We start from the raw sequence: 13,200 nt of genomic DNA, 5'->3' as shown, positions 1-13,200 counted from the left end.
CCTCTCTTAAGACATAAATTTGTCCAAACAACTACACTACTACACAGGACAAGCTATGGACAAGAAGGAGACGCAGACTCTTAGAGGACTTGACAGGGCCTCTATGTGAGTTTGTCGGGTCCACATGTCCAAATCCAGTCACATCGGTTCATATGGAACTACGCTGTGTAGGGCGAGGCACCACAGCACAGTTATTCACGAGTGACTGGGGTTGGGCACATAGCAGAACTTTGCACACTCTGAAATGGAAAGGACTTGGCACAGTCAGGCTCAGTGGGTCCACTCAGTAATCAGTTTTACATCTTTGCCACCCACCTGCCTCTTCCTGATTCAATGGCAAATGCCTCAAATGAACAAGTGGGCCTCATCGTAAAAGCGACATTGTGATTAGCTGTCTATAGATGCCACCGATCAAGCAGGTCAACGATTTTTTTTTTAGATATAAATTGAGAAGCAACCCATCTTGCTAAGCTCCAAATACTACTAGGGTTTTCCATCTTTTAGCAGAAAGGCTAGCTGCGAGATCAACTGAAGTTCCACCCTCTATGCCGACAGAAATTCAGGGTAAACACATTTCACGGATGTTGACGATAGACTGTAATAAGAACAGTCAGTGTAATCACTTCTTAGAAGTGTGGCATAGGCGGTAATCACACAGCATTTAGATAGTGGCCGTAGCTACCATTCCCGAAGTGCTTACCATGTACCAGACCTGGTCCTAAGAATTTTCCATGTTTTAACTCACAATTCTAACAAAATCCCTATGATAGAAATAAAGATGTCAAGATATAGAAATATTAGGCAACTCACCCAAAGTCATACAACTACTAAGGAGTCAACATAGAAACCACTACCCTAAATGTTGTTCATTAATTTGTGTGCTAAAACCAGCCTATGGCCTATATTTCACTTTCTTCTATTCAAGTTCATGTCCTTGACAGTAATTCCGTTTACAATGACTGCAAAGGACTTTTCACAAATGTCAGCAGATTTACTCCGTACATATCCCCTCGGTTAACGGCCACTGTCACATGTGAGGTCTGCAGCGTTACTCCTGCCTAGAAAAGAGGGCACGTGCACACCATTGTGACCCGCCCGGTGCTCACAACTAAAGCTCAGAGAGAGCGAGGCACCTGCTCAGTGACGCACAGCTACCAGGCGACCGAGGAGAGACCTGAACTCATAATTTCAGACACCGAGGCCACCACTCCATAGCTGTATTTCAATGACAAAATGGATGTTAAAAATTTAGTGAAAAAAGAAAATATTATTCCCGAAGATCTAAGGGATTATATTTTATCCCAACATTTTTAAAGCACCAATAACAGTTTAATAGAGCAAACCCAAAATTTATAACAGTAAGATTTTATATTAGACAAGCTCTTTTATATTGTTGTTCTTATTCATAATGATAAAAAAAAACACCTCAATGTGGCCTTGTCCATTTTGCATTTAACTATAGAAACATGCTAAAGACATTTGCAAAAGTATATTACTTTTATCCATGAAATTAGTTTTGTTTCGGTACCTTTTAAAATTTTATGTGGTATTTATTCCCTTTTCCTAAGATCTGTTCAAATCCAAGTTTGGAAAATTTGTGATTGCTGCACTAAATTTTCGAAATTCCTACAGCAGTCTTAGTTTTGGATTTCTGTCAAATGGGGTTCCACCCAAATTCGACCATCAATTCGATTCATGCACAAATGTGCAGTGGGTAGGAGGGAGGTGGGCACCATTACTGATTGTTCCAAACAGTCTGAGAAAATGAGGAGAAAGTCCTTCTTTGATATTCTTCTAGAATCTTCAGTCTAAGTTTGCAATACTTAATACCACTGGTCTTTTTCTCTTTCAAACGTGTCCTGCCTTGGCCTGTGCATTCCTGATACTTCTGTAACTACTTCTCAATCTCTTTCATGGGCTTCCTCTTCTCTATCCTTCTTAAATATAACCCTTCTCCCACATATTATTTTAGGCCTATTTCTCAAAATCTCCATTTAGACCCCTTCCCAAGACAAATAATTTATTCCCGAAGTTTTGAAGTTTATTTCAACGTAAACCGTAAACGAATCGGTGTCCTCTAGTCCCGATTTCTCTCCTGAGATCAAGATTCACATTTTGAAGAACCTACTTAGCTTTTCTACTTGGAAGGTCTACTCAGGCCAACTCATCAAGTCTACAGTTATCATCGCCCACCCAAGTCCCGGGCCTCGCCTCTTCCTACATGATCTATAGCATTGGCTGTCTCAAAACTCCCTCCAATCACTCCATCTCTCACTTCAGCCATCTATTTCATTGCCACGTGCTGTCAACTTGGGCTCCTCTGCAAGTGTAGGAGTCTCAACGCATTGGTACACTTTTTTTTTTTTTAAAGTGAGCCACCCAATTTTGAGTATTGTATAAAATGTGTACTAACACCAAGAATACATACTCTCATGGTAGTACCTACCAGAAAAAGTAATCTGCCAATGGGTCACACAACAGTGTAGAACAAGCTGTCACTGTGAGTAACAAGAGAGAGCCGGCACCCAATGTAGAATTTTGAGCATGAGCTCTGGGAAGTAAAACATTCAATTCGATTAGTAGCATCCTGCTCTAAAGACACCAAGTGATTAGCAAAGTGATGGCTACAGTGATACCTTAGCACATCACTCCACTATAAGGACTTCTGCATTTTAACTGCTGTACCCTGCTGGGCATGGTTTAGAATCTTTTAATCCAAATATTGTAGAACTGAAAGGTACTTATAGGAATTCAAAAGGATGAGCCACATTGGTTCATCTCAACGTCTTCTTTTCATTCTCAACACCCATTCCTGCTCCACTGACCACAACACATCCCTGGAGTCTGCTGTCCAGACTCCAGCCTCTGCCCACAAAAGCTCCTAGAGACCTTCGTGTAAAATACAACTTACTGTGTCTTGTGGCTGCACAAAACATTAAACGGCTCCTCCTGATGAGGAAAACTGGTGTCCTTATCATTGTACTCAAGGCTCTCCCTTTGCTGGCTCCCACCAAGCTTTCTGACCCCAATCCCGTCAGCGCTTTGGGTGCATGGGACTCCCCCATCTCCTCACATCCCAAGCACATTCTCCCCTGTGCCCTTCCTCCAACAAATCCTTGTCAGTATCTTTCCTCTGCCCCTCAAGGTTCTAGATAACCAGACAGAATTCATCTATGGTCCCCTTAGAACTTGGGACTGAGACTATGAGAATGCTTTTCTGTCACTCCTGTAAAACTTATTCACGCATGTGTCTGTCTCCCCCGTGAGCTGTAAGCAAGAATCTATCCTATTGGTCTTTGTGTCCCCAAGGCGCCCAACCAGCACAATGCTTCAAACATAGAAAAGGCTAAAAACAATAAAATAAAATGTAAGGGGAGAATGAAGTGTGGAGAGAAGGAAGAAAGAATAATATTATTGAATTTATAACCTGCTCTCCCTAGTGCCTGGAGTGGTGTTTTATAGAATCAGAACTGGGAATCAAGAGGTCTTAAAATATACACCCAGCTCATTTGCTGATCTTAACCAAGTTCAACAAGCACACTTGACCCCCTGGTGCCTTGAAAGGTGGTGCTATTTGTATTCTTTTATAGCACAAAGGCGTCAATATACCATCGGTTGGACAGAAGAACCATAGAAGTGGGTGTGAAAATCCGATATCCTTTATTTATTCAACAAACTTGGATTCATTGGCTCTATTGGCCATCGTTTTGCCTCGTCTGACTTTTCCCATTGCCACGTCCTATTCTCCCGCCCTCGGCATATTTGTATCTAGTCGAGAGAAGGGCTCCCCTTCCCCAGCATTATGTCCTACACTCAAAACACAGCTGACTGTCGATATGCACTGAAAAGACCAGTGTCACAAAACAAAAGAAAGTGCATTTAAAATAGGATGGGGATGGGGCAGGGAGCACGTGAGTTCATAGGCTGCAGAAGCCACTCGGGTCTGGACCGGAGCTGAGAGCCTTCCACCGGGCGGGCCAGGAAAATCCCCATGATGCCAGACCACTAGGCAGTTTTTCCAGGATTACAACGCTCCCGAGTCCCAACCCGATCCCTCTGCCAATAAAAGTACAAGTGAAGGTGACCCCACAGGCACAGAGATGTAAATAGTCGGCAGAAAAGTGAGGCCCCTCTTCCATGGAAAGTTTTCTTAGTGTTTAATGGAGAACAAGGGGAAAACTTATACCAGGGCCCACAGACCACTGGACCAATAAGGAAGCAGTGCAGATCGGCCCAGACCAAGTCTGGAGGGGCAGAAAACCCCACCAAGTGTTACCGAGAGAGCAATGTTCGTAAATGTTCGTTCGTAATGATGGGTGGGCTTGGCACCGTTATCCCTGTGTCTCTTCTCCACGAGCTTTCCTTTTTTTCCCTTTTCTGATGAGCCTTTGCAAACTATTCTAAGGAAGGGAATAAGAATTGAAATAAGAATGTCATCATCAACAACAATAATGAATCATTGTAAAAAGCTAACTATCTGCCAAGCCCTGGGTCAAGCCTCAGATGCTGTATCTCATTTAACTCTCACGGCCACTGTGTGAGCTCAGTACTGATATCCACCCCACTCTCTGGAGGAGGAAACTGAGGCTTAGAAAGATGAGGTAACTTTCCCAAGCTGACCACCGGTAAGTGACAGGACCAGCATTTGACCCCAGGCCTCTGTGATGCCACGGCCAAAACCCTTTGCTAAAATGATATGATGCCCGTCAAAAGCTGCCTGAACTGTGAATTCCTTTGAAAGGGCCCTCCAAATTGCAGACTCGGTTTGTGCTACAAGACCAGAATCACTCTAACTGCCCCCCGAAGACAGACTTTGCTGGCTTTGTGGAAGTGGAAATAAGTCTCTGAAGCCCTTGAGGGGTAACCATAGATGTTTTAAAGCAGTAAACGACTAGCAGAAACACACTGGTTTAGTGAAGGCACTGGCTTCGCATCCCAGTCTGCCTCTCAGAAACCTATAACTCAGGACACCGGCTCTGCCTCTCTGAGCCTCAATAAATAATTCGCGCCTGGGCCGGTATTGGTGAATTGGCCAGTCCAATGCCATAAATTAGTTACCTTCCCATTAAAACTGTTCCACTGAATATATTGTTCTATGGGAAGGCAATTGGTCAAAATACCTTCTAAAGAGAGAATGAATGAATAAATGAATGAGAATGAATGAATCGACCAATCAATTACTCAATCCTGATCACTTCCTTAGGGGAAATCCAAAGTCTAAAAATGATACAAAACCATTTTCAAAAATTATTGCAGTCTATGTACATGTGTGTATACTAAGGGCAGTATCTCTCTGAACACATCTGGATTACTTTATCTCTCTCTCTTTCTCTCTCTCTCTCTCTCTCTCTCCTCTCTCTCACACACACACACACACACACACACACACGAACTGAATCCTGATGCAACATTATCCTCCTCATTCCCGAACATGTGCCTAACACTTGTTCAGATAATAGATATCTCTTCTCTAGCCAGTTAATTTGAACAGTAAAAAACATGAGGATTTTATAGAGATAAGGCACCCCAGAGAATCGAAGACGCTGGTAGCTACTTGTTTAGCGATGGAGGATTTTTGTGATTAAAAAGTGGAAGACAGAAGACAAAGTCTCTTCTGTGTTCACCGCTCGCTTGGCCTGGGGAGAGGTGGAGTCCCGCTTCTTGTAACACCAAATTTCACGTTGCTTTTTATGAGCAGAGGGTCCATTTCTACATTGCACCTCTGGATTTAAAAGAGGAAATTTAAACCTCGGAATAATGTTTTCTGCTGAACAAAATGTCTGCCAAACTCAGCTCTGACTGACTTCTGGTTTTCTGAGTCTCGACCTCCGAAGTTTTCTCAGGTTTCCAGCACTGGGCCGACCTCACTGGCTCGTGCCACCCCCTTCTCTGCTCCGGGTAGGCAGGAAGGGGGTGACAAGCCAGAGGACCACTGCTCGGGTTCACTCGATGGCTTCAGGGACACCCAAGAGAGCCAGAGAGTTGCTCTAGATTCATTATCGGGGTGTGTCTGGCTCCTATCTCAGGGATGACACCCCTGTCATGGGAAATATAATTCTAGCAAGAAGTGAGGAAATCACACAAAGCAGTAAGTCTGGGCCCTCCTTCCTTAGCCTCTTCAAAGACCACTTTGTACGGCAGTGAAAAGCCATGCTTTGCTTTCTGACCAAACAAGAGAGCACTTGCATTTTTCAACTCAGCTGCCTATCCCAGGCCCATGATCCAGCTTCTCACCTTCCCCTGAACGGATGAACCAAAGCTTTTTGTCCCACACACTTTAAAACGATATCTATCACCAGCTAACAGACAGGTTATTCTTGGACCACGACTGGTTCTGGCAGGAGGCTCAGGTCTGTGCAGGCGAGGATGAATGAGAATAAAATTATCCAGTCCTGCTTGCTGTGGCCACTGCTCCCGCTGTCATGCTCGAAATGCCCACAGAAATGAGCTCATTCCACCTCTGAAACATTTCGGAGCTTAGAAGTTTAAATCAGGCCAAGCTGATTTGGTGGGGGGTTTCGAGTTTTTACACCGTAATTATATGCAGGACTTTGTGCCACCTATTTCCTCCCAACTGTAACATTTTATGTCTTTTTTAAGCATATGTTGAGGTTGGCTTTTTTTTTTTTTAATACATGTTATGAAATAAGATACGAGCTTATGCTCAGCCTTAGGTAACTTTCTGCCAAAAGGCTGGACCAACACAAACTAAATATGACTATTTTCTTTATCCAAAGTACAGTTTTGACTATTACATACCCTCTTAATGTACATACACAAAACTAGCTCACAAGCAAAGCTCCCTGCAGGTCAACTCAAATAACGAGATTTTCCTTTCATATAATGTGATTAACAAATGTTAGCTAGCCGAACTCCTAAGAGACTCCAAAGAAAAAACAAAATAACTCGGAGCAACGCCAAGCGGTGAAATAACTCGACGATCTTCCTATTTTCTGCTTGCTTTTTCACACGTTAACTAAGCAAATCGCCTGTTTCAGCGGATTACAGGCATGTGTTCTAGAGGCCGACGAAAGCGAGAGGGTTTCGGCTCTGATATTTACTAAAATATGACCTTCCCCAGCTGCTTCATTGCCCTAGCCTCAGTTTCCTCATCTGTAAAGTAGGGGTAAAAGCGCTCAAGGGATATTTCTGAGGATTAAATAAAATAATGCAGTTTTAGATAAGTGCCAGCAAATAAAGCGGTTCATATATATTAGTTATTGCTAATATTATCTATCTGTTAAATAGGCCTCTCCTCCAGCCTAAGTAGAAAAATGCTAAGCAGCCTCATGACAAGTGTGGGGTTTTGGAATCCACGGACTGCAGAGAGTCCAGTGGAAACTTACAAGAGCATATACAGATAGAAAACTGGTCATCCATCGATTCTTACTTAATTTTATCGAGTCATTACAAATGTTTAGGAAGCACCGATGACTATGACAGCTTGGGTCCCATCATCCTAAACCCCTGCGCAGGTCACGATAAAGTGTCACTGAGCCTTTCTGCTGGTGAAAGAACTCTGAGACATCTTCCTAATAAGGAAGTGCCCGAGCCCCGACTTGACACGGTAAGAAGGATTTCCGACAGCTGTCACTCAAAGCAGATACCTCCAAACATCACTTAAAGATGTAAATGAACCCACTACCCTTCTGAACTTAATCAATACTTTTCTGGATTCAATATGCTTTTCACCTGAAGTTCAAATTTTCTAATGCATCTTTCCTCATCACTCTTCACCTTCAAAACGGCAGGATTCCACCTTATCAGTAAAGCTTCGTTTTCAGAGAAAGTCACTATTTCCCACCAGGCTGGGGTTCTGAAAGGGGAAATGCTGTGTGGAGAATTTTTGGAAACAGTTTGCAAAGCCCAAACTGTATATTTAATCTTTATAAATAGTAATATTGCCGAGGAAGAAAAACAATATTTTTCACATGAGCTTGGAGCTCCAAGCACATTTAAATATTACTCAGTCAGGGTAATTTCCTCTGAAATCTTAAGAGATTACGATAAAATAATTCACTCACGTTATAAAGATAAGCTAAATTAAAAAGGAAAATTATCCCTCTGCCCCCTCACACACACTGCCCTTGTAAATATATAACTGGGTCAAAATTTAAACACGAAGCTTCTTTTCAACAGGTCCCTTAGTGAGAGATCGTTAGTTACATGGCAACTCATAAACACAAAATCTGAAAAGCCCTTCTATCTTCACTCTCTTTTATTAAGGCGGCGACATTTATCTTCCCGGCAAATGTAATGCATTTTCACTTCTGATTCGGTTGATTCTCTCAGTCTTCAGAACCTGATAACCATTTGATACAGGCATTCAGCTTCACCCATTTATCATTTTGGAACACTGACCTCATCTCTTGTCATGAAAAAGTGTGGGTAGTTTAAATCCAGATGGCTTGGCTTTCACCTAAACAGAGAAGAACCCCTTCTCCCCTGTTCCGTAGAGCATGTTGATCTGATAACAGCCATCTATCACTTTGGGGCTGTGCATTTGACTGCCTCAGCGAATTTCCAACAGAGTTTTGTGGTGTGTAGTTTTTAATCACAGTTTGCCAAAAGTGATTGGCATGTAAAACTCTTTTAAAAATATTTTTTTTTTGTCAGTCTACACTTCATCTCAGAAATTCTTATTCATATATCTTAATCTCCCCCATGTGGTTACTTATTCGATCTTATCATTAACTATTAAGCTAAAATAAATTGAAACAAATTATTTTTTTTTAATCTACTGGACACTGCCAGTGTTAACTAAGCAACTGATAGCCAGTATCATTCTTTATTAAGGATTGAATGTCCTTCCTGACTCATGCTTCACCAAATCAGAAACATAAAGACTGTTTTTGAGAGTTTAGGCTACAACAGGCAAAGAAATCCAAGATTATATCTTGTCCTCATGTTTGTCCTTTGTGACTGTCACCTCTCTTTTCCATTGTCACACATCTTATCCCTCGTAAGGTACCTAAATGCTATCTCATCATTTTCACACTGAGCTCCGATGACAGACTCAAAGCAGAAAGTTTGATGGCACCTATGATTTGGTGGCTAATAGCCGTTCCCGGGAACAGACAGTGCAAAAGGTAATGATCACTGAGACAATGCCATACAAAGTCCATCTTAAAGTTACTTCCGTAAAGATGATGTCAAAGATAAGAATTCCCAGCCTGATGAAACAGAAATAGCCAAAGTCTGTAAAACTCAGAAATTCAACTGAATTCAATTCACCAGCTATGTGCAATTTTGTAATGGCTAAAAACAATTTTTAAGATCTGGTTATATTATTATATTCAATGGATTAATCTTGACAGTGGCAACAATTGGCTTCCTATTACCTACTCTCCATACTTACCAAGCAGACACACATTATACAGGGATTGTCCGTGATAAATGGGATCTGGAGGACTTCGCCTTCGTTCTCACATTTTGCAACAGAACCTGAAATGAAGAAAAAAATAATAATTTAAACTTAGCTTAGTGACATTATTACAAAAATTAAAAATTTTACACTAATCCTTTTTGAAACAATCTAAATTTCTGAAATTCCTAATGAGTTTGAAATGATCAAACTCACCCCCCCAAAAAAAGTTCCACTCCCTCCAAAAAAATATATATATTTTAAATAGTTTTATTTGAACAGATTTTTTTAAAGACTGCTATATAGAGATAGATTTCTGTTTTCAGATGATTTCAGCACAACTCCGAGTATTTCACTGGATCTTTAATAATACTCCTTTTTTAGGAAGGCATTTCAACTAAACACACACCTCCATATGCAAAAAAAAAAAAATTCAAATTCATTAGGGCAAATTTTAAATTGGAACAAAATTCAGGACTGTGTCCATGAACGGGCCTTTATGTGTATCTTATTGTCTTGAGTTGAAATTACTTTTTGAAACACAATTGTCTTTCCTCTTAGAAACTGACTCAATCGTTTCTTTTCTGCACCAGGTGTCAGTAAAGTATGTCCTGCAGAATAGCAGCTGAGGTCTTCACCTGCCTGAAAACATATAATTACTATATCCTGCTAGTATTACCCTTTTAAAATATGATAGTTTCTTTAAATCCACGGTCTGGAGAGCGGGTGCTTTAAAAAGCATTCCTAGCACAGAAGATATGTTGAAACTCTACAGAGTCAGAAAGGAGGATATGTGGGAAACGGTGCGATTTTTTCCCTTAATTATATACGGAGAGAAGAGATCAAAATAAGGTCGAGGAAAATATTAAAAATAAATCAAGGAACTTCTCAAATACAAATAGAAGTATTGCTAGCACTGTATGGATGTCCACATCCCCTCAGTCCTCCACCCCTAAACCTTCTCACTGCCTTCCCACCCCCTTAACCCCACGGGCTTCGCTTCATTCCCACCGGCCGGTGAGCGGCAGGCGCCCAGGTGCTCGCTCCGCGCCCTCCCATCCCCGGGGCAAGCCAGCGCCTCCTCTCCCAGGTACCAAGCCAGCGTCCGGGAGGGCCGGTCCCTCCCGCCCCCTCCCCTACCTGTCAAGAAGGAGGAAGCCAGAGACATGGGGACCCCCGAGCAATTGAGCAGCAGCAAGACGCAGCAGGTAATCCCAGGCGAGCGCCGGCAGGGACGCTCAGCCAGAGCCCTGACGCCGGAGAACCAGAGCATCGTCACCTGGAGGGAATCCCGGGCGACTGCAGGTCCCGCGCCGCCGCCTCTGCTCCGCTACGGCCGCTCGCAATCAAAAAGGGCTCTCAGCCGGCGAGTCGGGAGACAGTCCGCGAAGGAGGGAGGCGGGCGCCCGGGAGCGGGGGGGCGGGGGGGAGGGCGGGAGAGGGAGGCGAGGGGTGGGGGGCGCCCGGGGAGGAGGGGTCCTGCGGCCCGGCTCCTCCAATGCGGCTCTTTTTTTAGGGAGTTGTTCTCAGCGGCTCAGCGGTCGGGCCCTGCACGCCACCCGGGGGGCCGGGAGGAGCGGGTGTCGGAGCCACCGGAGATGGGCAGACGGGACTGGCCGCGCGGCGGGCTGCGCACCGCGGCTCCGCGCTCGCCGCCGCCGCCGCCGCCGGGGCTGCAGCCCTGCCCGGGGCGTCGCCGCGTCCTCGGCTCCGGCACTCGGCCGGCTCCCCGGCCGGCCGGCGCGCGCGCTCGCTCCCGCGCGGAAGGCAGGGGCGCACCCCGCGCCTCCCGGAGCCCGCTGGGGGCGCCCCGGCGCAGGAGCCCCGCGCCCCGGAGACGTCTCAGCCCGGAGCCCAGCCGGCTCCCCAGCCCCTCGAGGGAGGCTGCCGGCCCCGGGGCGCGGGTCGGAACCGGGCAGGCGTGTCTCCGCCGCCTGGCGCGCGCGGGGCCTCCTCCCTCTCCCGGGGGGACCCTCCCCGAACGGAGATGCTGCACCACCCCTGCTCACGCCCGGGTGCCCCCACCCTATCAAGGAGCAAAAATGGGGTGCAGGGGCGCCTCACCCACCACCACCCCGTCTGCTCCCAGGTGCCCCAGCTTTGGGAAGGAGCGACGAACGGGGCGCAGGAGGGCTCCCGCAACTTTTCACTCTCTGCTTTGCTTCCCTCTGGCGGGGGCACGACAGCGAACTCCCGGGGCTGAGCGGACAGAGTGGTCGAGATCAGTGCCCTGTGCTTATGTGTCCGCGCGTCCTGACTCTAGGGAGGACAGACGTTGAAACGACACGCAATATCGCTTAATAAACGCACCGAGGCCAACGCTTTTCGCCCCGAAAAAAAGGAGGAACGGTCGCTCCGAGACTCCTCCCTTCCAACCTCAGGCGGACCGGGGCGGGGAGATGCTGCTGTTGAACTAATCATTCATTCACCCGCGAAGGAGGGAGGGATCAGCCCCGCGGCCAGTCTCGCGGGGACCTGCACCGCGGCCTCCACGGCTGGGAGTTCTGCCGCCGCCGCCGCCGCCGCCCCGGGCTGCGCATCGTCTCCCCTCTGCAGCCCTGGGAGCTGGGGAGTTACACCCAATGCCCCGAGGATCCCCCGGCCGAATGTCGGCCTCCCGCCCAAGTCGTGGCATCCTCTGCTCAAAGAGGGGTGCAGTGGAGGAAAAGAATGTAACCAAACTATGTAGGTGCGAGGTGGGAATTAGGGGGAGCTTGGGAAATGTCGGGACCTGATGAGCAGTTGTCCTTGGAGCTCACGGTTTCCAATCCCCAAGAATGGAGACTGAGTCCCCGCACGCCATCCTCCTGGTGGGTCGGCCTGGGTGGGTCCGAAGGGCTGTCACTGACGAGCCAAGCGCTTTTTTCAGCCGGAGGCATCTAACAGTCTCCCGGCAACGTGGGTTTGGCCGTCGTCACAGAAACTGTACCTTTGAAAGTCAACCTGTTTACTGACACGTTTAGTCCAGTTTCATCTCAACCCCTCTTCGCTTTGGGGCGGGATATTTGTTTTCATTTTTTTCAAGCGGTTTGGAGGTTTCACTTAATTAATGCAGAACCGCCAATATCCCAGCGCTCCAAGGAGCTGAGAGGAAGGAGCCCATTGCTCTGACACGGGAAAAATAAGACAAGGAAAAGCTGTCATTAGCTTGGCACACGCCACTTCCCTCTCAAAACAGAGTTTTAGTGTAAAACTTAAAAGAGAAGAAAGATGATGTGTGGTTGGGGATTCCCCCCCCCCGCCCAATATAACCACTATAGCCAGGCAGCTTCTTGAAAATAGAGTGTGTTTAATGTATGTACTAACCATAAAGAAAACACATGCACCAAAAAAAAAAAAAAAATCTCTAAACCCAGCCTTACCTCCCAATCCATAGAGACTGATTAAAAAATAAAATAAAAACTTTAATACTACAGGTAACTACAATCTGTCGAAACCACTATCTCCTCTAAAAAGATTCTCTCTGCATGGGGTTTTCAGATAAAGACGTTAACAGTGACTTAATGAAGGAAACTGAATCGTGGGGAGGCTGGGAGACCTCCTATGGCCCTAGACTTCAGCAGTAGATTGGAATGAACGCATATTATGGAATGGCAAGACATCTGAAGGGTGCACATGTCCTATTCTGGTACGCCTTCCCTGGTACTAGCCACACATCCTCAAGGGATCCCAGGATAGAATGTTTTACAATGGAATCTGGGTGTGTGTGGTATTTCTCTATCCCGGAGTGTGGTGCCTTGGGGGGTGCTGGAACTCTCCCTGTAGGTACAAATCCGAAAACCACCTGGAAAACATTTTCATCTGCCTGGAAGTTTACGAACGAATGGGGAAGAGGT

The 13,200-nt window shown here is 45.7% G+C and overlaps 1 protein-coding gene and 1 long non-coding RNA gene across 8 annotated transcripts in view; both read right to left on the bottom strand.

Moving 5' to 3' along the window:
- BMPER (BMP binding endothelial regulator) overlaps nt 1-10,892 on the bottom strand; it is a 221,533-nt gene extending 210,641 nt beyond the window's left edge. For 6 of the 7 annotated variants that reach the window (XM_039862724.1, XM_039862722.1, XM_039862727.1 and 3 more), the window contains exons 1-2: nt 10,505-10,892; nt 9,359-9,444 (exon numbers count right to left, since the gene is read on the bottom strand). In XM_039862724.1, coding sequence (XP_039718658.1) covers nt 9,359-9,444; nt 10,505-10,637 — 219 coding nt within the window. In that variant the 5' untranslated portion in view covers nt 10,638-10,892. The remainder of the gene's footprint in view (nt 1-9,358; nt 9,445-10,504) is intronic. The other variant, XM_039862726.1, reaches the window with a different exon arrangement.
- Nucleotides 9,621-10,037, bottom strand: LOC120602439 (uncharacterized). Its single transcript, XR_005652766.1, has 2 exons — nt 9,896-10,037; nt 9,621-9,773 (listed from the first exon to the last, which is right to left on the bottom strand). It is a non-coding gene; the product is annotated as an uncharacterized LOC120602439 (long non-coding RNA).
- Nucleotides 10,893-13,200: the final 2,308 nt, after the last annotated feature.

The sequence above is a fragment of the Pteropus medius genome, unplaced genomic scaffold, assembly GCF_902729225.1.
Source record: "Pteropus medius unplaced genomic scaffold, Ma_sr-lr_union100, whole genome shotgun sequence".
Classification (NCBI taxonomy): Eukaryota; Metazoa; Chordata; class Mammalia; order Chiroptera; family Pteropodidae; genus Pteropus; species Pteropus medius.
The sequence above is the reverse complement of the archived record's forward strand: the minus strand, read 5'-3'. Positions and strand labels throughout refer to the sequence as shown.